Source organism: Dioscorea cayenensis, chromosome 5 (genome assembly GCF_009730915.1).
Source record: "Dioscorea cayenensis subsp. rotundata cultivar TDr96_F1 chromosome 5, TDr96_F1_v2_PseudoChromosome.rev07_lg8_w22 25.fasta, whole genome shotgun sequence".
Taxonomy (NCBI): Eukaryota; Viridiplantae; Streptophyta; class Magnoliopsida; order Dioscoreales; family Dioscoreaceae; genus Dioscorea; species Dioscorea cayenensis.
In genome coordinates this window covers 9,981,214-10,009,009 of record NC_052475.1, presented here as the reverse complement: position 1 = coordinate 10,009,009, position 27,796 = coordinate 9,981,214, and the positions used below count along the sequence as shown (strand labels likewise).

At 35.4% G+C, this 27,796-nt stretch overlaps 2 protein-coding genes across 9 annotated transcripts; one reads left to right on the top strand and one right to left on the bottom strand.

Annotated features, from left to right (window-relative positions):
• Positions 1 to 7,307: 7,307 nt before the first annotated feature.
• LOC120262470 (tRNA 2'-phosphotransferase 1-like) lies at positions 7,308 to 21,431 on the top strand. 8 transcript variants are annotated; one of them, XR_005536782.1, is made up of 11 exons: positions 7,308 to 7,549; positions 7,629 to 7,727; positions 7,795 to 7,942; positions 8,029 to 8,118; positions 8,516 to 8,567; positions 8,654 to 8,776; positions 10,035 to 10,091; positions 10,173 to 10,325; positions 11,095 to 11,204; positions 11,291 to 11,355; positions 11,512 to 11,708. XR_005536782.1 is itself a non-coding variant. In XM_039270586.1 (10 exons), exons 2-10 carry the CDS (start codon positions 13,554 to 13,556, stop codon positions 20,462 to 20,464), a joined length of 969 nt encoding a protein of 322 aa, XP_039126520.1. In that variant the 5' UTR covers positions 12,537 to 12,822; positions 13,502 to 13,553; the 3' UTR covers positions 20,465 to 20,663. The 8 variants fall into 8 exon arrangements, 5 of the variants coding, with proteins under 5 accessions (XP_039126522.1, XP_039126520.1, XP_039126524.1 ...); XR_005536783.1 differs by lacking the exons at positions 11,095 to 11,204; positions 11,291 to 11,355; positions 11,512 to 11,708 and adding exons at positions 21,073 to 21,240; positions 21,327 to 21,431; XR_005536781.1 differs by having other exon boundaries at positions 11,291 to 11,708.
• Positions 21,432 to 24,945: 3,514 nt separating this feature from the next.
• Positions 24,946 to 27,460, bottom strand: LOC120262469 (protein arginine N-methyltransferase PRMT10-like). The gene is made up of 7 exons (XM_039270585.1): positions 27,117 to 27,460; positions 26,832 to 27,024; positions 26,636 to 26,741; positions 26,217 to 26,406; positions 25,760 to 25,945; positions 25,601 to 25,684; positions 24,946 to 25,122 (listed from the first exon to the last, which is right to left on the bottom strand). Exons 1-7 carry the CDS (start codon positions 27,372 to 27,374, stop codon positions 24,946 to 24,948), a joined length of 1,194 nt encoding a protein of 397 aa, XP_039126519.1. The 5' UTR covers positions 27,375 to 27,460.
• Positions 27,461 to 27,796: the final 336 nt, after the last annotated feature.

The following is a 27,796-nucleotide window of genomic DNA, read 5'->3' as shown; positions in this document are numbered from 1 at the left end:
TGACCACTGTCCATGTCTGAAGAAAACCAAAGTAATAACATGCGATTAATTTTTATAATAATAGCATGAACTGGCATAACATTGCCATTAAAAACACAGTCATTTCTAGCAAGCCAGACATTTTTTGTGGTTTTTCACTGTTGTTACTTGTTTTGTGATTTTGACAATAGAATTATGGAAATTAGGATTAATTGATAATATTTTATTACTTTGTATTTGATAGATAATTTTATTGTTGTTTTTTCCAAAAAATTGAGGCTTAGGCCTCAAAACGTCTCGAGGCTTACACCTCGCCTCATGGTTGAGAAGCGCCTCGAAACCGCCTTGGGTTTTTAAAAACCTTGATTACCAGTGAGTCTCCTATACCTTGAATTTTGATGTCTTATTTCTAATTTTGGATGAAACACCTTTGTAACTCCCAACTTACTTTGTGAAACCCTCTATACCTTGAACTCCTTTTGGAGGTGCATTCAAACCGAATATCAAACAGTTTTGTCTTATAAGATTGCAAGCCCTGATAGATTTTAGTTTATTAAGCTTTTTGGTTTAGCCTGGGTTTCAAAACCAGTCTGCCTTTTATGTTTATGTCAGCTAGGTTGTAGAAGATAATGGGCTATTTCATGCCAAAAAAAAAAAGAAAGGGAAAGCAATTTTATCGCCTGATACACCATTGACAATTGCACTCATTCATAAGTTCCTGACAATAACATATCTTGCTTAGGAACCAATTATGCCTTCTCGTGTATTTGTTTTCATGCTAAACTTAGACATACACAAGATATGAAGGCAACTAATCCTAACATTGATATAATTTTAGGAAGTAGAACCCATGATGATGCTATGGTGCCAGTTAAGTTATACTTACAAATAGATGTGTAAAAGTCTTCCGATAGACTCTTTCATTAAGGTTGGAAGTTTGATCAAGTTTCATGCTAACAGTGGTCTTTTACCATGATTTTGGTGATTGATATGCCATCATCTACCCTATTAAGATTGTATTTAGTATATGTAACCAATATTAGGTTATTAGTAATTTTCTGCTTAAATATTTGTTTGCATTAATTATGCCATTTGTTTATATAGACTTTTTTTTTTTTTAAAAAAAAAGAAGAAATAGAAGAAAAAAATATTAGAAAAAAAATCAAATAAAAAAATATATATGAGGGCTAAAATGAAAAAAAATGTGCGGCACAAATTGTCACGTGAAAAAAAATAATAAACTAAATTAAAATCAAAATTAAAAAAAACGAGTGAGAATATAAAAAAAGAAATAAAAAGAAATGGATAAGATAAGAAGGGATTTTGAAATTTTTAAAAAAAAAGTGAAGAAGGAAAAAAATCTCTCGGGGGTTGAGGATTTTTGGGGGGAAGTTGAGGATTTGTGGAAAAAGAAGAGAAAAAAGGGGGAAAAAACGGGGAAAAAAAAAGAGAGAGGGGAACGAGAAGAAGAGAAGGAGGGAGATCGAAAAGGAAGAAAGAAGAGTCTGACAATGGTCCTTCGGCTCTATTAGTTCCTCTCCCACTCTCTTTTCTCTACCACGAGATGAGCCAAAGAAAGTCAAGGATAAGATGAAGTACAACAGCGTGGTGGTGACGATGTATATGGCTTCTGCCGCCGTCACCACCCTGGCAGAACCTAAGAAGCCTCGTTGCTTGTTCTCTTCTCCGATCCCATATCTCGATCTCAATCCCGAGGCAATGAGAAGATCAATGGCGAGAGACAACATTCAATCATAAGATCATCGATGAAGTTCTTCATCAAATTGACTTGTTGGCATTTTGATGTTTCCCTATAAAAAAGAAAGAAAGAAAAGATCAATTGCTCCACCACGACAAGCAAGATGATGTTCAGAACCCTAGCACAAATCTCGAGGCATGCTTGAGAAACTCGTCGAGTGCTTATGACTTGAAGAGGTAGATGCTCTTATAGAATTCTATTCAAAAAAATATTTATACATATACATGTTCTAGTTGCATCCATGCAAAAATGCCTAGATTTTAGTTTTACAAAAACAAAAAAATTCTCATAACCCGTGCTTCATCGCTCATTCATTCCTATGTGAATATTAGTCATGGTGGGACATGCACTGTGGATTGCTTTGTGAACCATGCATTCCTTGCTTAAATTATTAATGAGTTATATACCATAGTAGCATGTCTTTATGTATTACTTGCCAGCATGCTTTCGTAATCAAAACCTCCATCTCATGTCTTGGCCTTTAGATTTGGCTAATATTTCGATGTAATCCGAGACAGAATGTTATTCATTCGATATTTGGATTCTTTGTTAAAAGAGAGGAAAAAAAGAGAGAAGGGCCTCATTATAAAATTTGGGCAAAAAAATTTTTGTAGAAAAAAATTGGGTTTCATTGCAAAAATCTATGGATAAGTAAAAAAAGCGAAGTATTTGAGGACACATATGCAAAAATTGTGAAAAATGTGCGAAAAATATGAAAGCTCGAGGGTTTAATCGCAAAAAGCCATGGAAAAATATGAAAAATATGAAAGTTTGGGGGTTCATTTGCAAAAAATTTCATAAAATGTGAAAAAATGAAAAGTTAGAGGGCCTCAATGCAAAAAAAAAAAAGAAGAAAAAAAAAAAAAGAAAAGAAAAGAAAAAAAGAAGGATTTTTAGCGAAGATGAGGGGTACTTTGGTAATTTCACAAGACCCCCTTAAGCTTACCGTGATGTCTAATGCATGTCGATTGCTCTCTTTTGGAGGGCCTCTTCATTGCCTCTTAACAATCACTAAGCCGGATCGGCTATGAAGATCCTTTTTAAAAACTCTCTTTCGACTCTTGGACCCTCGTTTGAGGCTATCGACTCTCTTTGGAGTGACGACAAATCTCTTTGAGTGAGTCGATGGACCCCTGTTTGAGGCCATTAACTCTCTTAGAAGTGATAGAAAAATTCAAAACCCTTAAAAACTCTCTTTTGAGCTAATGGACCTCGTTTGAGGCCATTAACTCTCTTTCGAGTGACAAAAAATTTCAAAACCCTTTAAAACTCTCTTTGAGCTCATGGACCCTGTTTGAGGCCATTAACTCTCTTTCGAGTGACAAAAAATTCCAAAACTCTTTAAAACTCTCTTTGAGCTCATGGACCCTATTTGAGGCCATTGACTCTCTTTGGAGTGACGAAAATTTCCAAAACCGATAAAACTCTCTTTGAGCTCATGGACCTTGTTTGAGGCCATTGACTCTCTTTCGAGAGATGAAAAATTCCAAAACCGGTAAAACTCTCTTTGAGCTCATGGACCTTGTTTGAGGTCATTGACTCTCTTTCGAGTGATGAAAAATTTCAAAACCCATAAAACTCTTTTTGAGCTCATGGACCCTGTTTGAGGCCATTGATTCTTTTAAGAGTGATGAAGATATTTCAAGATCTTCAAAAGCCAAGCATTTTAAAACAAAAAAAAGAGAGAAAAAAAAAATCAAATCAAAATCAAGGCATCAAAAAAAATGATGAATCAACTAATGAGCTCAACAACCTCAGAATTAAAGTGTTGAAGAGTTCACGAAAGTTACTAAAAAGCTTCACAAGCATGAAAGTCAAGCTTATAAAAATCAAATCAAGTTCCAAATCAAATCCAAAATGCAAGTTTCAAAAATTCAAGATGCAAATTTCAAATGAATCAACCAATGAGCTCAACAACCTCAAAGCTAAAGCGTTGAAGAGTTCAGAAGTTGCAAAAAAGTTTCACAAGCATAAAAAGCCGAAGTTCATGAAAAAGCCAAACCAAGTTTGTGATTCATCAATCGCGAGAATCTACAACTTGAAATTCAAATCAAATCCATGATTCAAGTTCAAATGCCCAAAATGCAAGTTTCAAAGTTCAAGATACAAATTTCAAACAAATCAGAAAATGAGTTCAACAACCTCGGAGTTAAAGGGTTAAAGAGTTCACAAGTTACAAAAAGCCTCACAAGCCTGAAGGCCGAAGCTTGTAAAAAAAATCAAATCAAGTTTCAAATCAAATTCAAGATGCAAACTAAAAAGTCCAAGTTCCAAGTTTCAAATAAATCAACAAATGAGCTCGACAACCTCGAGACTACAGTGTTGAAGAGTTCACAAGTTACAAAAGTTTCACAAGCCCAAAAGCCGAAGCTTATAAAAAAAATTAACTCAAGTTCCAAATCAAATCAAAGAATGCAAATTCAACAAATGAACCCAACAACCTCAAGGATGAAGAGTTGAAGAGTTGAAGAGTTCACAAGTTGTAAAAAGCTTCACAAGCATAAAAGCCGAAGTTCATGAAAAGCCAAACCATATTTGCGATTCCTCAATGCAGATAATCTATAACTTAAAGTCCAGATCAAATTCAAGACAAACTCAAAACATCCAAGATAAACGAGCTCAACAACCTCAGAGTTGAAGCATTGAGGAGTTCATAAGTTGCACAAAAGTTTCACAAGCCCAAGAGCCGAAGCTTATGGAAAGTCAAGTCAAGTTCCAAATCAAATCCAAGATACAAAAGATCAAATGTCCAAATTTCAAGTTTCAAATAAATCAACAAATGAGCTCAACGACCTCAAGGATGAAGAGTTGAAGAGTTCACAAGTTGTAAAAAGCTTCACAAGCATAAAAGCCAAAGCTCATGAAAAGTCAAACCAAGTTTGTGATTCATCAATACAAAGAATCCACAACTTGAAATCCAAATCAAAGTTTAAGATACATAATCAAATTTCCAAGGAGCAAGTTCAAAGTCTAAGACCTAAGTTTTCAAGTTTCAAACAAATCAACAAATGAGTTCAACAACCTCAAAGTTGAAGTGTTGAAGAGTTCACAAGTTGCAAAAAGTTTCACAAGCCTAAAGGCCGAAGCTTATGAAAAGTCAAATGAAGTTCCAAATCAAATCAAAGAATTCAAATTCAACAAATGAACCCAACAACCTCAAGGATGAAAAGTTGAAGAGTTCACAAGTTACAAAAAGCCTCACAAGCCTGAAGGCCGAAGCTTGTAAAAAAAAAAATCAAATCAAGTTCCAAATCAAATTCAAGATGATAACTGAAAAGTCCAAGTTCCAAGTTTCAAGCAAGTCAACAAATGAGTTCAACAACCTCAAAGCTAAGACGTTGAAGAGTTCACAAGTTGCAAAAAAAAAAAGCTTCACAAGCATGACAGCCGAAGTTTATGAAAGGTCAAACCAAGTTTGTGATTCATCAACATAGGGAATCCACAGCTTGAAATCCAAATTAAATCTAAGATACAAAATCAAAGATCCAAGTTTCAAATAAATCAACAAATGAGCTCGACAACCTCAAGGATAAAGTGTTGGAGAGTTCACAAGTTGTAAATAGCTTCACAAGCATGAAAGCTGAAGCTTATGAAAAATCAAATCAAGTTCCAAATCAAAAATCTAAGATGCAAAAAGTCAAATGTCAAAGATCTAAGTTTCAAGTTTCAAATGAATCAACAAATGAGCTCAACAACCTCAAAGTTAAAGTGTTGAAGAGTTCACAAGTTGCAAAAAGCCTCACAAGTCTGAAGGCCGAAGCTTATAAAAAAAATCAAATCAAGTTCCAAATCAAATTCAAGATGCAAACTGAAAAATCCAAGTTCCAAGTTTCAAACAAGTCAACAAATGAGTTCAACAACCTCAAAGCTAAGGCGTTGAAGAGTTCACAAGTTGCAAAAAAAAAAAGAAGCTTCACAAGCATGATAGCCGAAGCTCATGAAAAGTCAAACCAAGTTTGTGATTCATCAACATAGAGAATCCACAGCTTGAAATCCAAATCAAGATCTAAGATGCAAAAGATCAAATGTCCAAGTTTCAAGTTTCAAATAAATCAACAAATGAGCTCAACAACATTAAGGATAAAGCGTTGGAGAGTTCACAAGTTGCGAAAAATTTCACAAGCCTGAAAGCCGAAGCTTATGAAGAATTAAATCAAGTTCCAAATCAAGTCCAAGATGCAAATTCAAATATCCAAAACACAACTTCACCAGTTTCTAAGTCATGTTCAAGATGCATATTTCGACCGTTGACGAAGACCAAAAGTCAACAAAAGTCAAAGCACGATTTTTGGCAAAATAGTCGGAAGGAGATAAAAGGCTACAATTATTGTTGCGTCACTATGATTAAATTCCAAACTTCTTGTATTTTCAACGAAGTCTATGATTTCATGAATAAAATTTATTTGTTGGAATATGTTTCTTTCTTCACACTTATTTTCTTAATCGGAGGTTCATGTGACAATGTCTAGGGTAATTAACATTAGGGGCTTGCCCCTAATGGAAGTCATGAACCCACAATCTCTTGAAGTCTACAAAATATTAAAATTTGATTTGTGATCCATGCTTTTTATCCGGTCAATCCTAATCAAAGGCCGGGTGGAATGAAAGGAGCCCACACCATTAGTAAATTTTAATCGCATTTTGCATTAAATATTTTATATAAGCTTTCACAAACCAATTATAGTGATTGAAAGATATTTGGTTTGTGGAAAATGTAAGCCAACAGTCTATATTATGAGTTATGTAATCATATTTTTAAGGCCAATTTGTAAGTTATAATAGAAAATGGGTTTTTGTCTTTCTTTATATCTTAGCAAATTAGAAGAAATTGAAGATTTTGAAATATAGAAAATTAAACTTTGAGAGATATTGAAACTCTAGAACCTATATGAATTTCTAAAAAACATGTGATCATAATCCTAACATCATTGGGTTTGATTTTGATTTTTTTAATGAGTTGTAGAGGTTGTGATATTTATTATTGTGTGATTAAATTTTGCTTACCCTTTCATTTTTTATTTTTCTTTTTTTATAAATGGTTCTCCCACTGGGTATTGTTTCATTTGCATTTGTTTTATTCATTTTCTTGTAAGAATTCTGTATATAACGTTGTAATAAAATACTTTATTTATATTTTAAATTATGTCTATATACTATATTACCTTACAATTATCAAAATTATAAAAAAAAAAGACGACGCGGAGCAAGGTAATTTACGTAGTTAAAATTTTAAAGTAGATGCCTAATATGCTCCTATAGTATTTCAATGAACAAATTTAATTTTTTTATACCATTTAAGTTTTTGTTTATAATAATTATGACATCAATAATTATAAAAATTTAATTACACTTATTTATTTGTATAATAAATATTCATGAGACCTTTCAAAACCAAGGTTTACCAATAGTTTTCATTCTAAGTTCTTTTATTAATATTGTAAAAGTTATTTAATCATATTGGGGTTTCTGTTGTATTCAATATATATACTATATTAGAGTTTGCTTAGTAATAATAATAATAAAATAATTTATGGATGTGATCATACACAAAAGAAAATTTAATTTCGACAGGCGTTTGAACCCGAAACCGAAACACACCCGCTCTTCAATGTGGCCTTCAGCATCATTGTCCCTTCGAGCTCTCTGTTGTTTTGCTTCTTCTTCTTCTTCATCCCTTCTTCTTTCCCCTGCTCTCTGGCTTTCCCACCATTTCCTTCTCTCCTCTCTCTCTTCAAACCCTCGCCCTTTTCCCCTAATGCAAAGCTCCACCGCTGAACCTCATCCTTTCTCCTCCTCCCCATTAGCTTCAAGGTAGCAGCATGACCTTGCTTTGTCTCTGACCACCGTCTTCAAATTCTTCTATGATTGCTCTTATATTGTTGCTTTATAGTTCTCGAGGAAGGGGCCGAGGTTTTGGCTCTAGGGATGATCGGTCTCCGCACGGTGGAAAATGCGGCATTGATCGGATCGATGCTCTTGGGAGACTCTTGTAATCCTCTTTGTCTTTGATCTTTTTTTCGAATTCATTGGTAATTATGGAATTTGTTTGGGTTTAGGACAAGGATCTTGCGCCACCAGGCTTCAGAGTTGAAGTTGGATATGAGGAGCGATGGTTATGTTAGGGTTCATGATTTGTTAATGTTGAATGTGATGACGCTTGCGAAGGTCCCTTTGAGATCCCACTCAGTGGATGAAGTTAAGGAGGTTAGTCGCTCTCTTGCTTTCAGTTTCTATAAATCACGAGAAATGCCTAACAATTTGTGTTTATGCGTGTGTCTGCTGTGAATTAGGCAGTGAGGAGGGATAACAAACAACGCTTCGGCCTTTTGGAAGAAAATGGGGAGCTTTTGATCCGTGCCAATCAGGGCCACACAATATCGGTATTGTTTTCTTTTCCCCAAAAAATAAAATAAAAATGAAAATTAAAAATCATAGTTTTGTTGGTTCTTAGTTGTTTCCTAGCAGTGGTTGAATATTGTAAAGAATTTCATTAATTATCTGAGGTTCTCCAATAAGTAGAAATGCCTAGTTTGCTTAAATCAGATTCTTTTTTTTCATAAAAATTTACCTAGTTGGTTTTGATATGATAATTTCTTGTTGCATTGATAGATACATAATATTTTTTGGTGGAGGTTTTACTGATCTGCATTTTTTTTTTTTTTTTGCATTTGATTTAGACTTTTCACCTTGAGGAATTTGTTCGTTCTAAGTGAATTTAAAGTTTTGTTCTTTATCATTCACTTTTATATCTTGAACATGTGCTACATTTCTTTGTAGATTATCAGCTCTGAGAGCTTGTTACAGCCCATCTTGTCTATTAATGAACTAGGTACAAATAAAACAATTGGACTAAGTTTTCTTATGTTTCAAGTGCTTTTATGGCTTGTTAAAATTTCTATATCCTTCACAACTCAGTTTGTGTGCATGGCACTTATAAGAAGAATTTGGAATCAATCTTGCAATTTGGGTTAAAGCGAATGGCAAGGTTACACGTCTATTTCTCATGTGGATTGCCTACAGATGGTCAAATAATTAGCGGTATGCTCTTGAAGGCATTCAGTGTAGTATTCTTATTGTATACAATTGTTATGGATTTTGCAAAAAAGAATACGAACTGGATAGTAACATGACTTATCTAGATCTGCCATTACAATTGACAACAAAGCTTTCCTTTTCCCGTTAGTGTCTTGTGCTTATCAGTTCATTTGGAAATAGTGTAATTACGCCACTCATTTTCTTTTTGTTTTTGGTCTAGTGAAGATACACACTGTTAAAACACAGTTTACTTCCTTTATTTTCTTCTACTTTAAATTTAAGTAGTGGATATAGGGTGAGATGTGGGTAACGAGGAAAGGGAAATTTGCTTGCATACACACAGTTTGGAAATCCCAAACACGAGGCTGAGTGCTGCAATTGTCAATTAAATTGCAGAAATTTTAGGGTGTATTTGGTATCATGTTTTGGCTAATCTGCTTTGTTTTTTTTTTTTAGTGAAGGAAAAGAAAAACCGCAAAAGGATCATGTAAACCTGGTTTTTGGTTTTTTTATTATGTTTTTGCTCATTATACCTATATTTAGGTTTTATAAGGTGTATGAGATTTTTGCACACAAGCACTTGGAATTATTTATTTGTTAATTACCAAACAACCTCATAGTAGTTTAGAGATAGGATTATTTCTTGAGGACTTTGGGAAACACCTTAGTAGTTCTTGTGTGAGAGTGGTTGTGGAACTTGTGAGTAGTTCTATGAAGTATAGATTTCCTATTTTCATACCAAATCATTATCTTTTCAATATATGTTGAAGATCAAATCTCTGACTCTTGAACAAAACTTTGAGACATAATGTTCTTATAAAGCATGCCTTTGTTATGCAGGCTTGACGCTTGGGTAATTGTGTGAGGGAGCATATCCACGTTAGAATCTGAGCAAGGACTGATTGAAAGATTAGTTTTTACTTGTAGCATCACTCCTTGATAGTTTACAATTGAAATAGAAAATTACTTTCGTTAATTTGAATTGATAGGTAGCTCGCCCACTGAATATCTATGTTTTGAACTATGTAGATCTTCTGCTTTATCTCATTGATTTTGTCCAAGTTATTATCATACTTGCCGGTTAAGTGGCTGTGATTCGCCATACCTATTTTTTTATCCCCTAAAACTTTAAGAGATTAGCTATTACCATTACTGTTAATTCCAACTCAGTACATTCATTGCTAATTATAACCGACCAATTTCTTTCACTTCATTTGCCAGCTTTTGATAGCACTTTTCTTTCATATTTATGCTTTCTTAGGTATGAGGAGAGATGTTAATGTCTTGGTCTTCTTGAATGTCAGAAAGGCATTGGAAGGTATATAGATTGCCCTGTCTCATGTCAAATGGAATTCTTTGTCCAATTAATGCCCTAACAAGGATCAACTTTCATTTTTAGAGGACATGAAGCTATATATATCCGATAACAAAGTTATCCTGACCGAGGGCTTCAATGGTGTTGTGCCTGTCAAATTCTTCGAGAAGATTGAAACATGGCCCGGGAGACAACCCATACCTTTTCAAAGCTGAAATTTTGGATGGCCTTACCTTGGTGAGTTTGTAATTTTATTGTTTTACATAGGTTATCAAGTTTGGATTAATTATTGTGTAAAATGGAACTTGATGCCAAGCCATGAAAAACATCTAAGTCAAAATGATACGTCTTCGATGATTGGTCTTTGTATACCTGGTTGATGAGTATCTCATTTATCCACCAGGTTCATGGTAGATGATCGAGCATTTTCTCTTTGTAAAAGCTTGGAATTGCTAATTATACACTGACTATTCAGATATGGTAATGTGTGATGCTGGCCATTGAGTGTGGAAAATAAATAAACAAATAAAATAAACTAATGTGTATTGTTTTAAAATTTTATTATTGATAGTGTTATGAATTTTGATACAAAGGTGGATGGTAGTTTTCATTGTGATCAAACAGTGGACTTTTGGAAAAAAATAACCATAAAACTAAGAATTGTAGATTTCTCAATGCTTGGAATTCTTATTTGAATAAAAATCAAGTCTGTTGAGTATGTTTGAAAGGCCCTTGATTCTAAATTTACAATTGGTTGGTTTGTTTATGCTTCTGTTTTATGGGTATATTGTGGAATCTCTGGTTTTATGTGATGATTTTAATTCCATATTTATCTAATGAACCTTCAATCTTGATTACCACAAGGAATACATGGAGAATCTGATGTTCACTTCGCAGTAATTTACAAATTGTTACTGTTTTAAATGCTTAAACTGCCAATTCTTATAGTAACATAAAATGTCCTTTGCGTCTCACTTCGCCGCTGGGCCTCTTTCCCTCTCGCCAGGGTTATTGTCGCCGCCGCTCACCTTCAACCACAAACGATGGCGATATTTTCTCGGAGCCCTGATATCCAGGGCGAGCGCCAGTATGGCCAGGACGTTCGTACCCAAAATGGTACTTGTGTTCTTCTCTTCCTTAGCTTGCTTTCGCAGTCCCTCCTTCTCACTGGATCCTTAGTGATTGTGTCTCATTGATTTCAGTGGTGGCCTGTCAAGCGGTTGCCAATATCGTCAAATCATCGCTTGGTCCGGTTGGCCTCGACAAGGTACCTGCCTTTCATCCTATCAATAGGAACTACTTTGTTTTCACTCCAGTTCTGTGTCAGCAATTGTCTATAAAGAGCTTGTTTTGGTTTTCAAAGGAAAATGTTTAGACATTGTTCTCAATCGCGGTATCTTGTTCAATATGTGACTAATGGTAGGTTGAAAAGCTTTGAAGCAAAACTAAAGAACTCGCTAGGGTTATGTCATCCATGAGCAAGATGACATGAAACAAAGCTACATGTACTGCAATGATAACAACATGATATTACTGTGTTGCTTTGTAGAATCTCACATTAACCTTTGTAGAATCCCTTAGCTTTTATATAGAAAATGTTGACGTCTCCTTTATTGGCAACTTAATAGTTCAGCAAGAATTTGTAATATATAATTTTGATGAGTGAGCTGTGCGGAGGCTGATAACATGATTATCAAAAAAGGGAGAAAAAAATAAAGGAAACTCCTCCTATGTCTTCATTTGTGTCTTGGCTGGTTAAGAATCCTAACCAGTAACTATGCATCATATTTGGCCGCCTAATATTAAGTTTTATGGATGCCATATGTATTAATGCCTGAATTTAGAGTGGTAGATAGATTGATTGGCTTGGAATTTTATTTATGTCAAGTGTGTGATATCATGGTGGCAAACATGATAGCAGGCTACTATGAAACATGATAGCAGGCTACTATGAAGCATGGACACATACATGAGGACACGATACGACACGGACACGGTAATTTTTGAAAATTAAGGACACGGGTATAGCGGGACATGACAATAAAAAAATAATATAAATATATATATTTAATGAAAAATATTTATTATAAATATAAATAATTATATTTATTGTTTAAATATAAATAATTTTTATAATAAATCTATTGCAATTATGCCAAAGGAAAGTCTTCAACATTGACATAACAACAGTAAATACACTAATATTAAAAAACGTTTCCTTAATTTAAAAATAAATAATGATATAATATAATATAATGTATAATTATAATAATATTAAATTTGTTATTTAATTTTGATATTTCACTTTATAATATCTTATAATAAATATTTTAAAAAAATAAAGTGCAAATGAGTCTAAACAAAATTTAAAAAAAATAAAAATAAAATAAATGAACGGTCAGGATTGATGTTTGTGGAGAAACCCTAGATGTTAAAAGGCTTGGAACACTATGAGCCGCCCCGCCTCTCCTTCTCTCCAACCCTCGTCACCTACCCGCGTGGCGCCTCTCCTCCACCGGACCACCTCTCTAGCCCTCGTCACCGCCGCGCGCAGCTCCTGTCATCCACCTCTCTAGCCCTCGTCACCTCCGCGCGTAGAGGCTCATAAAGCCCCTCCCTCGAACCCTCGCAATTGCCGTCTCTGTCATCATGCTCCACCTCTCATCACCTCAATTTCATCCTCTTACAAGCCTCATGCCGGCGAAAATCTCAACCCGAACTTCTGCAACCTAAGGTAAGACGAAGCTTCCCCACCAAAAATCTAGTTCGGCCGTATCCAGGCATGTCGAGAGGTGTTCAATCGTATGAGAGGGTGTCGGAGACGGTATCCGACCGTGTCCGACACCGGCACGACACCGGTACGTCGGCAGTTTTGCCGTGTCCGTGTTTCCCAGGCAGGCTATATTGTAATATGAAAGGAATATTGAAATTCTTTGTACTACATAACTTTACATGTTAAACTCCAAGGCAATTTCATTTGTCCTTGACAGGACAAATATGCCCTGTAGGACTCCAGTGTAGTTTGATGAAGGTCATTAGTGGGTTGATTTCGCTGTCTGTGATGCACCCATATAGCTTTAATTATTGTATAAGTAGGGTCCTTTTTTTGAGTGGCATACCCATTCCTTATCTTGCTAGCTTCCTGTCTAGAACTCTTTTAACTTTGTTATGTATAACTGAGTGTAAACTTACTGAAATAATAACTTCTCCTGAATGAGTCCTTGTTATGAGAATGGTTATGTTAATGTTATAGATTTTTCTCTAGCAGATGACTATAGGACAATTAGGGTCTAGAAATCCATGGGCAGCATTTGAGGACCAGGTTGCTTTATTAGTTTGATTTAAATATCATTTTCCTCATCCTCTTATTTAATTTATTAAGTTAATGAAATGCTAATGAAATGCTTCATCAGGAACTTGTTGTCCTTGTTCATGATTTGGGCCCAAATTGGGAGCTAGTGAGCAATGCTATCAACAACACTCTCCAATTCAAGGTAAATTAATTGACCACCTATCCTTTTGTTGCTCTTATTTATTGAGATAGCATACTGCCTGTGCACTTATTTTTTGCTGTGCACTGGAACTTGCTGTCTACTTGTTATTTTAGCAAAAGCATCATTCATAACATTGGATTGTAGAACTTGATTTGCATGTCAACAAATTTTTATGTGGTTTTTATTTATTTTCCATATGGTTGTTGATACAAGCTTTGAATTTGAATGATGTCCACTATAGAACTTAGGTAATAGATTTGTCAACTGTGCTTCCTAAGCAAGATATGTTATTGTTAGGAACTTATGGATGAGTGCAATTGTCAATGGTGTTTCAGGCGATAAAATTGTTTTCCCTTTCTTTTTTATTATTATTATTATTTTTTTTTTGCATGAAATAGCCCATTATCTTCTACAACCTAGCCGACATAAACATAAAAGACAGATTGGTTTTGAGACCCAGGCTAAAACAAAAAGCTTAATAAACTAAAATCTATCAGGCCTTGCAATCTTATAAGATATTCAGTTTGAATGCACCTCCAAAAGGAGTTCAAGGTATAAAGGGTTTCACAAAGTAAGTTGGGAGTTACAAAGGTGTTTCATCCAAAATTAGAAATAAGACATCAAAATTCAAGGTATAGGAGGCTCACTGGTGAGTAATTCATTAAAATAGCTTACATTACTCCATCTGGCTTAAGCCATCGATCTCTTGCACAAATAACAGAGTCAAACATTGACTCTCGAAGAAGAAAATATCCCATCCATTTTGATATTATAACATCCAACTGCAAACCAAAATCAAGCCAATACTAACAATGTAAGCTAAACTTCAAGGATTCAAGAAACAAAAATGGTATGAAACTACAAGTCCAGACTTTTCTCCAGCAAAAGAACATCCTCCATCGACCCCTCAATCACCTCAACTACATCCCCGACGCTATTAGCTTTAACAAGCTCACGAGCATTCTCCGACATCTTCGTAGCTTCAACATTTTACACCTTTTTCGCTCCTGCTTGAGCACACCATATTGCAAGGATTCCACTCCCAGTACCAACATCCAACACAACCTTTTCATCCAAAACATAGGATTAGGTCACTTGATCGAAGAAGACACCAACAAGGAAAAAAAAAGGTTTTTTGATTCGAATTAGAGAAAACCTTATAGCGGAAGTGAGTAAGGTTCCTGAACACGACGTTGTAGTAGGCGTCCATGCAAACGCGGTCGGAGAGCATCTCCTTCCGGTGGTACAGGAATGCGTAGGTGCAGAAGTAGTTCGCGAAGTCAACATCCTTGTCCACCGAAGCTGCACCTCCGCCATGAACTGGTCTCCGTCCGCCATCGGCGTGTCGGATGCCGTCGGAGAGGGAGCAGAAGGGCGGCGAGGGTGTGAACTTCGAGGTGGTGGTAATGGCATTAGGGTTGCGGGCTTCATTGTTCTTGGAGGCGGGAATCAGGGATTATTTTCGAGCTTGACAGTGGATCTCGACGGTCTGATCGACAAGTGACGGTGGATATATAACCCAAAGTCATTCTCATCGGCTGCCATTCAGTCACTTTCATCATCGCAGAACGGATCACGAGGCATTTGCTAGAAACAATTTCAAGAGATGGAAACAGGCAAGGTTTGTCAAAACTCTAGTCTATGCCGGTACCCTTCAGGAAAATAAATCCGTACGTTTATCTATATTTATAAAATATCTGTTTACTTCTGTTCAAATTATTAAATTAAATTAAATTAAATTAAATTTAAATAATAATAATAATTTATAATTCATTACAATACAATGTTTAAATACATGTCTATAAATTTAAAATTATATAACATATCACAAAAAGTAATAAAACGTTATATATATATATATATGAGGGTACGAGTATTGGTATGGGTATAGGTAAAACCCGTACCCTTTTCAACAGGTAAGGGTACAGGGTATGGGTAAGGTAGGGGCATATCTTTAACCGACTTGTTCCCGCTCAAAAATAACGATTAATACTCTTACTAGTACCTGTCAAAGCGGGTAATACCCTCTTTGATCGGGTATGGGTATAGATGTACCCATCGAATAGGGTATTTATTACCATCTCTAAATTTCATAAACCCAAACCCTCAAAGGGGTTGAGAAGGTGAAACTTGTGTTGCTTTTTCTAATTTAATGAATGCAATTTTTTTTGTTTTTTAAATGAAACTTCTAAAATGTTGATGGACCATAATATAGCCCATTAAGTCTTGACACCTCTTTGACACCAAACCCTCTATACCTTGAACTCCTTTTGGAGGTACATTCAAACTGAATATCATACAGTTTTGTCTTAAAAAATTGCAAGCCCTGATAGATTTTAGTTTATTAAGGTTTTTGGTTTAGCCTGTGTTTCAAAACCAGTCTGCCTTTTATGTTTATGTCAGCTAGGTTGTAGAAGATAATGGGCTATTTCATGCAAAAAAAGAAAAAGAAAAAAAGAAAAATAAAGAAAAGAAAAGGAAAGCAATTTTATCGCCTGATACACCATTGACAATTGCACTCATTCATAAGTTCCTGACAATTAACAGATCTTGCTTTGGAACCAATTATGCCTTCTCGTGTATTTGTTTTCATGCTAAACTTAGAGATACACAAGATATGAAGGCAACTAATCCTAACATTGATATACTTTTAGGAAGTAGAACCCATGATGATGCTATGGTGCCAGTTAAGTTATACTTACAAATAGATGTGTAAAAGTCTTCCGATAGACTCTTTCATTAAGGCTGGAAGCTTGATCAAGTTTCATGCTAACAGTGGTCTTTTAGAGTGATTTTGGTGGTTGATATGCCATCATCTACCCCTATTAAGATTGTATTTAGTATATGTAACCAATATTAGGTTATCAGAAATTTGCTGCTTAAATATTTGTTTGCATTAATTATGACATTAGTAAATTTTAATCGCATTTTGCATTAAATATTTTATAAAAGCTTTCACAAACCAATTATAGTGATTGAAAGATATTTGGTTTGTGGAAAATGTAAGCCAACTGTCTATATTATGAGCTATGTAATCATATTTTTAAGGCCAATTTGTAAGTTATAATAGAAAATGGGTTTTTGTCTTTCTTTATATCTAAGCAAATTAGAAGAAATTGAAGATTTTGAAATATAGAAACTTAAACTTTGAGAGATGTTGAAACTTTAGAACCTATATGAATTTCTAATAAAACATGTGGTCATAATCCTAACATCATTGGGTTTGATTTTGATTTTTTTAATGAGTTGTAGAGGTTGTGATATTTATTATTGTGTGATTAAATTTTGCTTACCCTTTCATTTTTTATTTTTCTTTTTTTATAAATGGTTCTTCTACTGGGTATTGTTTCATTTGCATTTGTTTTATTCATTTTCTTATAAGAACTCTGTATATAATGTTGTAATAAAATACTTTATTTATATTTTAAATTATGTCTATATATTATATTACCTTACAATTATCAAAATTGTAAAAAAAAAGACGACGCGGAGCAAGGGAATTTACGTAGTTAAAATTTTAAAGTAGATGTATAATATGCTCCTATAGTATTTCAAGGAACAAATGCAATTTTTTATACCATTTAAGTTTTTTTTTAGAATAATTATGAAATCAATGATTATAAAAATTTAATTACACTTATTTATTTGTATAATAAATTTTCATGAGACCTTTCAAAACCAAGGTTTACCAATAGTTTTCATTCTGAGTTTTTTTATTAATATTGTAAAAGTTATTTAATCATATTGGCTTCCATTGTATTCTATATACTATATTACCTCAAAACATTCAAAATTGTAAAACCGCAATGCGGAGCTAGGGAGTTTGCTTAATAATAATAATAATAATAATAATAATAATAATAATAATAATAATAATAATAAAATAATTTATGGATGTGATCATACACAAAAGAAAATTTAATTTCGACAGGCGTTTGAACCCGAAACCAAAACACACCCGCTCTTCAATGTGGCCTTCAGCATCATTGTCCCTTCGAGCTCTCTGTTGTTTTGCTTCTTCTTCTTCTTCATCCCTTCTTCTTTCCCCTGCTCTCCGGCTCTCCCACCATTTCCTCCTCTCCGCTCTCTCTTCAAACCCTCGCCCTTTTCCCCTAATGCAAAGCTCCACCGCTGAACCTCATCATTTCTCCTCCTCCCCATTAGCTTCAAGGTAGCAGCATGACCTTGCTTTGTCTCTGACCACCGTCTTCAAATTTTTCTCTGATTGCTCTTATATTGTTGCTTTATAGTTCTCGAGGAAAGGGCCGAGGTTTTGGCTCTAGGGATGATCGGTCCCCGCACGGTGGAAAAGGCGGCATTGATCGGATCGATGCTCTTGGGAGACTCTTGTAATCCTCTGTCTTTGATCTTTTTTTCTAATTCATTGGTAATTATGGAATTTGTTTGGGTTTAGGACAAGGATCTTGCGCCACCAGGCTTTAGAGTTGAAGTTGGATATGAGGAGCGATGGTTATGTTAGGGTTCATGATTTGTTAATGTTGAATGTGATGACGCTTGCGAAGGTCCCTTTGAGATCCCACTCAGTGGATGAAGTTAAGGAGGTTAGTCGCTCTCTTGCTTTCAGTTTCTATAAATCACGAGAAATGCCTAACAATTTGTGTTTATGCGTGTGTCTACTGTGAATTAGGCAGTGAGGAGGGATAACAAACAACGCTTCGGCCTTTTGGAAGAAAATGGGGAGCTTTTGATCCGTGCCAATCAGGGCCACACAATATCGGTATTGTTTTCTTTTCCCCAAAAAAAAAAATAAAAATAAAAATTAAAAATCATAGATTTGTTGGTTCTTTGTTGTTTCCTAGCAGTGGTTGAATATTGTAAAGAGTGTCATTAATTATTTGAGGTTCTCCAATAAGTAGAAATGCCTAGTTTGCTTAAATCAGATTTTTTTTTTTTCATAAAAATTTACCTAGTTGGTTTTGATATGATAATTTCTTGTTGCATTGATGGATACAGAATATTTTTTGGTGGAGGTTTTACTGATCTGCAATTTTTGTTTTTTTTGCATTTGATTTAGACTTTTCACCTTGAGGAATTTGTTCGTTCTAAGTGAATTTAAAGTTTTGTTCTTTATCATTCACTTTTATATCTTGAAAATTTTGCTACATTTGTTTGTAGATTATCAGCTCTGAGAGCTTATTACAGCCCATCTTGTCAGTTGATGAACTAGGTAAAGCAATTGGACTAAGTTTTCTTATGTTTCAAGTGCTTTTATGGCTTGTTAAAATTTCTATATCCTTCACAATTCAGTTTGTGTGCATGGCACTTATAAGAAGAATTTGGAATCAATCTTGCAATTTGGGTTAAAGCGAATGGCAAGGTTACACGTCCATTTCTCATGTGGATTGCCTACAGATGGTCAAATAATTAGCGGTATGCTCTTGAAGGCATTCAGTGTAGTATTCTTATTGTATACAATTGTTATGGATTTTGCAAAAAAGTATACGAACTGGATAATAACATGACTTATCTAGATCTGCCATTACAATTGACAACAAAGCTTTCCTTTTCCCGTTAGTCACTTGTGCTTATCAGTTCATTTGGAAATAGTGTAATTACGCCACTCTTTTTCTTTTTATTTTTGGTATAGTGAAGATGCACACTGTTAAAAACAGTTTACTTCCTTTATTTTCTTCTACTTTAAATTTAAGTAGTGGATATAGGGTGAGATGTGGGTAACGAGGAAAGGGAAATTTGCTTGCATGCACACAGTTTGGAAATCCCAAACATGAGGCTGGAATGCTGCAATTGTCAATTAAATTGCAGAAATTTTAGGGCCTGTTTGGTATCATGTTTTGGCTAATCTGCTTTGTTTCTTATTTTTAGTGAAGGAAAAGAAAAACCGCAACAGGATCATGTAAACCTGGTTTTTGGTTTTTTTTTATTATGTTTTTGCTCATTATACCTATATTTAGGTTTTATAAGGTGTATGAGATTTTTGCACGCAAGCACCTGGAATTTTTTATTTGTTAATTACCAAACAATCTCTTAGTAGTTTATAGATAGGATTATGTCTTGAGGACTATGGGAAACACCTTAGTGGTTCTTTTGTGAGTGGTTGTGGAACTTGTGAGTAGTTCTATGAAGTATAGATTTCTTATTTTCATACCAAATCATTATCTTTTCAATATACATGTTGAAGATCAAATCTCTGTCTCTTGAACAAAACTTTGAGACATAATTTTCTTATAAAGCATGCCTTTGGTATGTAGGCTTGACGCTTGTGTAATTATGTGAGGGAACATATCCACGTTAGAATCTGAACAAGGTCTGATTGAAAGATTAGTTTTTACTTGTAGCATCACTCCTTGATATTCTACAATTGAAATAGAAAATTACTTTTGTTAATTTGAATTGATAGGTAGCTCGTCCACTGAATATCTATGTTTTGAACTATGTAGATCTTTTGCTTTATCTCATTGATTTTGTCCAAGTTATTATCATACTTGCCGGCTAAGTGGCTGTGATTCGCCATACCTTTTTTTTTTGTTCCCCAAAAACTTTAATAGATTAGCTATTGCCATTACTATTAATTCCAACTCAGTGCATTCATTGCTTTTGATAGCAATTTTTTTTCTTATTTGTGCTTTCTTAGGTATGCGGAGAGATGTTAATGTCTTGGTCTTCTTGAACGTCAGAAAGGCACTGGAAGGTATATAGATTGCCCTGTCTCATGTCAAATGGAAATCTTTGTCCAATTTATGCCCTAACAAGGATCAACTTTCATTTTTAGAGGACATGAAGCTATATATATCAGATAACAAAGTTATCCTGACGGAGGGCTTTAATGGTGTTGTGCCTGTCAAATTCTTCGAGAAGATTGAAACATGGCCTGGGAGACAACCCATACCTTTTCAAAGCTGAAATTTTGGATCGATGATTGGTCTTTGTATACCTGGTTGATGAGTATTTCATTTATCCACCAGGGTTCATGGTAGATGATTGAGCATTTTTTCTATGTAAAAGCTTGGAATTGCTAACTATACACTGACCATTTAGATGTGGTAATGTGTGATGCTGGCCATTGAGTGTGGAAAATAAATAAACAAATAAAATAAACTAATGTGTATTGTTTTAAAATTTTATTATTGATAGTGGTATGAAATTTGATACAAAGGTGGATGGTAGTTTTCATTGTGATCAAACAGTGGACTTTTGGAAAAAACTAACCATAAAATCAAGAATTGTAGATTTCTCAATGCTTGGAATTCTATTTTGAATAAAAATCATGTCTGTTGAGTATGTTGGAAAGGCCCTTGATTCTAAATTTACAATTGGCTGGTTTGTTTATGCTTCTGTTTTATGGGTATATTGTGGAATCTCTGGTTTTATATGATGATTTTAATTCCATATTTATGTAATAAACCTTCAATCTTGATTACCACGAGGAATATATGGAGAATCTGATGTTCACTTTGCAGTAATTTACAAATTGTTACTGTTTTAAGTGCTTAAACTGCCAATTCTTATAGTAACATAAAATGTCCTTCGCGCCTCACTTCGCCGCTGGGCCTCTTTCCCTCTCACCGGGGTTATTGTCGCTGCCACTCACCTTCAACCACAAACGATGGCGATCTTTTCTCGGAGCCCTGATATCCAAGGCGATGGCCAGTATGGCCAGGACATTCGTACCCAAAATGGTACTTGTGTTCTTCTCTTCCTTAGCTTGCTTTCGCAGTCCCTCCTTCTCGTTGGATCCTTAGTGATTGTGTCTCATTGATTTCAGTGGTGGCCTGTCAAGCGGTTGCCAATATCGTCAAATCATCGCTTGGTCCGGTTGGCCTCGACAAGGTACCTGCCTTTCATCCTATCAATAGGAACTGCTTTGTTTTCACTCCAGTTTTGTGTCAGCAATTGTCTATAAAGAGCTTGTTTTGGTTTTCAAAGAAAAATGTTTAGACATTGTTCTCAATCGCGGTATCTTGTTCAATATGTGACTAATGGTAGGTTGAAAAGCTTTGAAGCAAAACTAAAGAACTTGCTAGGGTTTTGTCATCCATGAGCAAGATGACATGAAACAAAGCTACATGTACTGCAATGATAACAACATGATATTACTGTGTTGCTTTGTAGAATCTCACATTAACGTTTGTAGAATCCCTTAGCTTTTATATAGAAAATGTTGACGTCTCCTTTATTGGCAACTTAATAGTTCAGCAAGAATTTGTAATATATAATTTTGATGAGTGAGCTGTGCGGAGGCTGATAACATGATTATCAAAAAAGGGAGAAAAAAATAAAGGAAACTCCTCCTATGTCTTCATTTGTGTCTTGGCTGGTTAAGAATCCTAACCAGTAACTATGCATCATATTTGGCCGTCTAGTATTAAGTTTCATGGATGCAATGTGTATTAATGCCTGAATTTAGAGTGGTAGATAGATTGATTGGCTTGGAATTTTATTTATGTCAAGTGTGTGATGTCATGGTGGCAAACATGATAGCAGGCTATATTGTAATATGAAAGGAATATGGAAATTCTTTGTACTACATAACTTTACATGTTAAAACTCCAATGCAATTTCATTTGTCCTTAACAGGACAAATATGCCTGTAGGACTCCAGTGCAGTTTGATGAAGGCCATTAATGGGTTGATTTCGCTGTCTGTGATGCACCCATATAGCTTTAATTATTGTATAAGTAAGGTCCTTTTTTTGAGTGGCATACCCATTCCTTATCTTGCTAGCTTCCTGTCTAGAACTCTTTAACTTTGTTATGTATAACTGAGTTTAAACTTACTGAAATAATAACTTCTCCTGAATGAGTCCTTGTTATGAGAATGGTTATGTTAATGTTATAGATTTTGCTCTGCTTGCTCCTGAATCTCACCTTGTTGCTGTAACTTGTTCCCTGCATGTTTAAATCTTCCATGCAACTGTGCTTGCCATATTTAGACTAGCCTCTCATATTAATAGCCATGTTGCTGTAACTTGTTCATCATGCATCTTAGACCTTTCACAGATTTGTGAATCTTGTGATTGCTTTGCCATTTTATCCTATTAATTATCATGATTTAGTCAGTGAACCTGCTTCTGTGGGAATTTGACTTGCATTTAAAACCTTCTTAACTACCTCATTAGCTCCTAATTTTAGTTTAATATTCTACAGGTGAAGCTATACCTCTTGAGTATAATCTTGTTGCATTAAATGCCATCTCCTTCGATAAAGGGTGCTATGTCGGCCAAGAGCTAGTTGCTCGAACACACCATCGTGGTGTTATCCGCAAGCGCTTAGTTCCATTAAAGTTTGTTGATCGGCACTGTCAGGACCACCCTGGGCTGCCGGGGAATGGGCCTAGTGAAGTTGGAAGAGGTTTTCAAGCCTTCACCTGCTTTAAGTATCAGAGATAACAATGTGAAGGTTAAGGCTACTAAACCAGATTGGTGGCCAGCTGAGTGGGTGCAGGGACATGAAGATAAAAGTGCAATTGCTTGAGATATGGATATATTTATCTCTTGAGATCTTAGTCATGTTCAACTCTCTAACAAATAATGCAATGCTAAGTTTATCCAATCCCTGGCAGTGTTGCAGAATAAGATCACAGAGCACCCTTATGAGACATGAGACAGCCATCTTCCAGAATGGCATGATGTCCTTGGTTTGTTGCATCACTCTGGATGTGGAAGTATGTTCCATCATAAGTATACTTTTTTTAAGAAAGGTCTAATCCATTTGTTTTTCCATGTAGTTTATGCCATGCTCTTTTGAGATGTAACATTTGTTGATGCCAATGATATAAATTCAGCCATTAACAATTTAACAACTCGTAGCCATGTCATTCATGGTTCTAATCAGATTGAAAAGTTTTTCAAGGAATTGGTTGTTAAAGGATTTATTTATTTATTTTTGTTTTGCTTTTGTATTTATCTTCAGAAAAGTCAGAAAGTCCTGCCCATCCCTTGTTTTGCTTGTGGATATTCATGTGCTTAAAGTTAACATGTTAAATACTCCCTCGGTCCTTTTTGTTTGTCTAAATTTTTTTTTTAGTTTTTTTACATATTCATTTAGATTTGTTGATCTAAACAGACGTCGTCTGGTTAGACAGAGGATCATAGGTGGGGAGGTCCGGTGGCAACTGAAGGGCCGGCATCAATCTGGAGGCCGAGGGCGGAGACGAGGCCTTGGCTTCTCGGGCCACTCCGACGTGAGTTGAGCTCCCAGACCTGTGCATCGCAGCGTCACTGAAGCTAGAGATGGATCTCCAAGAGACAGACGTCTTCCCTTTTATGCCCTCTTTATCGGATCCAATTGTTTTAGATCCGCTTAGAGGTTCTTGGATTTTTTATTATTATTATTATTATTATTATTATTATTATTATTATTATTATTTCAACCGGGTCAAACTATGTGTCGTAACTTCAAGAATGGGACTTCACTAATCTTTTGAATTCCTAAGCAAAGAGACAAAGCTCTGCAATTTATAATACTAATAATGATTAAAGCATGTTATTACTAATGAACTTTGTGTACTCAGCTTGATATTATAAGACTGTGATGTAATTAGCAGAATAACAGTTAAAGATATTTCAGTGAGTCAATTAACACTGGTCGAGAGTGACAGATACATGCTTTGTCCTCATAAAAAATAGGGAAAGTTCTCATCAACCACACAATTTGATTCAAAGATATTTGCATAGTACAAACTAGAAAGAAGCACTGCACCCTACGGTTTGGCAAGGTTTGCAACATGTTGGCTTGGGTGTCCGGTGAAAGGGGTCTCACACATTGGTTGTGCATGACCAATGCATGACTTTGTAGCTTTCAGGATTAACGTGTGGGGTTACATTCCCTCCTGCAACAAAATCTGCACGGCATCAAAAAATTTCAGCTGAAATTAAAAACAACAAAAGATAAGTAATTAAAACACAGTTCTTTTGAATATTTGGTGAAATATGCCTGCATAATTGGTGCTGCAATTCAGAATGATCCTCATATCGATGTAATGCATGACATTAAACTAAAGAGATGGCGAAGCAAAGAAAAAGGTGAAACTCTAGTAGCAGAGCACATGCAACTCAATTCACTTGAGAGAAAAGAAGTAATGAATGATACATTTATTGTTTCAGTTATCCGTCCATTTTCATTTCCAAGTAGAAGCAAGGAGGGGTGTAAATTGTCAATAGGTATGAGAAGTAGTACTGTGGCGTAAGTTCTCAAAACAGGCCTCCACATCAATAAGTTGATTTCAAGGTAGGCCACATGACTTAGCAGGAGAAATGTGAACAATGTGAAATAGAAACCAAAAATGATATGGGGAATTGTATAAGTTATACAGTTGAAGCAATGTAATTGAATGACTTCTTAAACAAGCGACTGATACAGATAAGTACCTGAATCATTGAATCTTTATTCAATATAGAACTTGGAGAAGACAGGTGAATGCATCTTCCCAGATGACTGCTGCAATTCAGAAGTGAATTCCACATCCATCAGCCTGTGGTTGTGTTTGGAGCGAACCATTGAGAAAGAGACCGCCAGTTTATCCCCTTCATTGACTCTTAGCGGAGGATGTAATAGGAATGTCTGCTCAAATTACAGTCAGAGGAACATGAATGCCAATAATTAATGATCCAAACAACTTTGCTTTGCTTGTATGAAAACAATATCATGCCACTTGAAGAGGATGATCAAATTTACTGACAAAACTATAACAAAACAATATTAAGATTAGTCTTTGGAGCACAATGTTACTGAATATGCCAAGTAAATAAAAAATCCACCTGAAAAGAAAAGTAAAACAGAGATATTGTTAGAAAGGTTTATGAAGAGTTATTTTTCATGAATATCAAATGTCTTCTGGAGGCCAAGGTATTGTAATAACAAATATCCATTCACTGACACCTAAAAAGATGGCTTCAATTAATAATGCTTTTAGCCAGGAGAAAATGAACAAACAGGCTTATATGGATTGCGCACAATTTTAGTGAAGATATTTATTTCCATAATCCAGTCTAGGATCACCAAACTATCAAAGGAATTCAAATTCAAGAAAGAAACCAACCTGCTGGCCCCAATGTGTCGGATTGTCTTCGCTAGGAGCAGTAGTTAACTCAACTTCATTTTTTGCTGGGTTCTGATGGCTACCCTGAAAGAATCAGTCAAATAACTGAATAATCTATAAAGCATTCAGAATAGCAGCTCATTTACACTAGAAATATACCCGAAAATGAACATCAAACCACCCAGCAAATCCAGAGAGTCTCGTCCTGTCTAGGTTGATTCTTAATGAAAACTTTACACGAAGCTCACGAATTTCATCTATAGTAGCTGTCAAACAGTCAATCTCCTTGATAACAGCAGGGGTCCCAATGACTTGATTGGGATGAAGGTTGTTCCACAATGATGTCTGGAAAAGGAATATACGAGAATGCTATCAGCATGAGAATAAGCAAACCAAGGTACAGTTTTAACATAGAATATATATATTGCAACACATTAAGGATATATATATATATATATATATATATATATATGGTAAGACATCAAGTAAATATGATCTGGACTAAAGCAAGATAACAGCCAAGGCAAGATTTAAGATACTGTTTGATTACATCCAATTAAATGGTTCCAATGAAAGAAGGGCCAAACTCATGAGGTTGAAGAAAATTAGAATGCACCTTTAGATAGTATTTCTCATTTTCATCTCGGTAAGGCTTTGATAGAACATTCATGTTAACACCATATTGACTTTCCATCTCGTCAACAAAGCAATACCAGTCGCTCATTGCATTTTCCATGTCATTCATTTTTTGTTCAGATAAGCCAGATCTTATAGGCCCAATCCACATGCGAGCATGGCTAGGATACCTGCAACAAACAAAATACAATGCACAGTTCACTTAATATGAAATTCACAAATTGAAATTCTTATCACTTACATTTTAAGAATGGCCACCTGCCAATAAAAACAGGAATTTACTTTTATGTTTTAGTGACATGTTCTTAACTAAAATCTAAAACTTTACTAATCATTTACATTGCCATACTTAAGAGTAGATATGGAAAAAAAATGCAATAATTCATCTAAAAAGCTTACATTACTCCGTCTGGCTTAAGCCATCGATCTCTTGCACAAATAACAGAGTCAAACATTGACTCTCGAAGAAGAAAATATCCCATCCATTCCGATATTATAACATCAACTGCAAACAAAAACCAAACCAATAGTCACAATTTAAGCTGTACTCCAAGAATTCAAGAAACAGAAATGGTATGAAACTATAAGTCCACACCTTTCTCCGGCAAAAGAACATCCTCCATCGACCCCTCAATCACCTCAACTACATCCCCGACGCTATTAGCTTTAACAAGCTCACGAGCATGCTCCGACATCTTCGTAGCTTCAACAGCATACACCTTCTTCGCTCCTGCTTGAGCACACCATATTGCAAGGATTCCACTGCCAGTACCAACATCCAACACAACCTTTTCATCCAAAACACAGGATTAGGTCACCTGATCGAAGAAGACACCAACAAGGAAAAAAAAAAGGTTTTTTGATTCGAATTAGAGAAAACCTTATCGCGGAAGTGAGTAAGGTTCCTGAACACGGCGTTGTAGTAGGCTTCCATGCGAACGCGGTCGGAGAGCATCTCTTTCTGGTGGTACAGGAACGCGTAGGTGCAGAAGTAGTTCGCGAAGTCCACATCCTTGTCGACCGAAGCCGGCACCTCCGCCATAAACTGGTCTCCGTTCGCCATCGGCGTGTCGGATGCCGTCGGAGAGGGAGAAGAAGGGCGGCGAGGATGTGAACTTCGAGGTGGTGGTAATGGCATTAGGGTTGCGGGCTTCTTTTTTGATCTTGGACGCGGGAATCAGGGCTTACTTTCGAGCTTGACAGTAGATCTTGACGGTCTGATCGAAATTTGACGGTAGATATATAACCCAAGTTATTCTCATCAGCTGCCATTCGGTCACTTTCATCATCGCAGAACGGATCACGAGGCATTTGTTAGAAACCATTTAGGCTTGTTTGGACGGAGATATAAGAAGGTTTCATAAAATAAAGTAAGTTAAAGTAATGGAAGGTAAAAGGAAATTTTAAACCTTTTATTGCTTGGGATAAGGTAAGGTAAATGGAGATTTTGAAATCTTGTTGTGTTTGATTTGAAGGTAATTGGAGGTAAGATTATATAGTAATATTACTAAATTACTCTTAAGATGAAAGACAAAAATTGTAACTTTATTTACAATTACA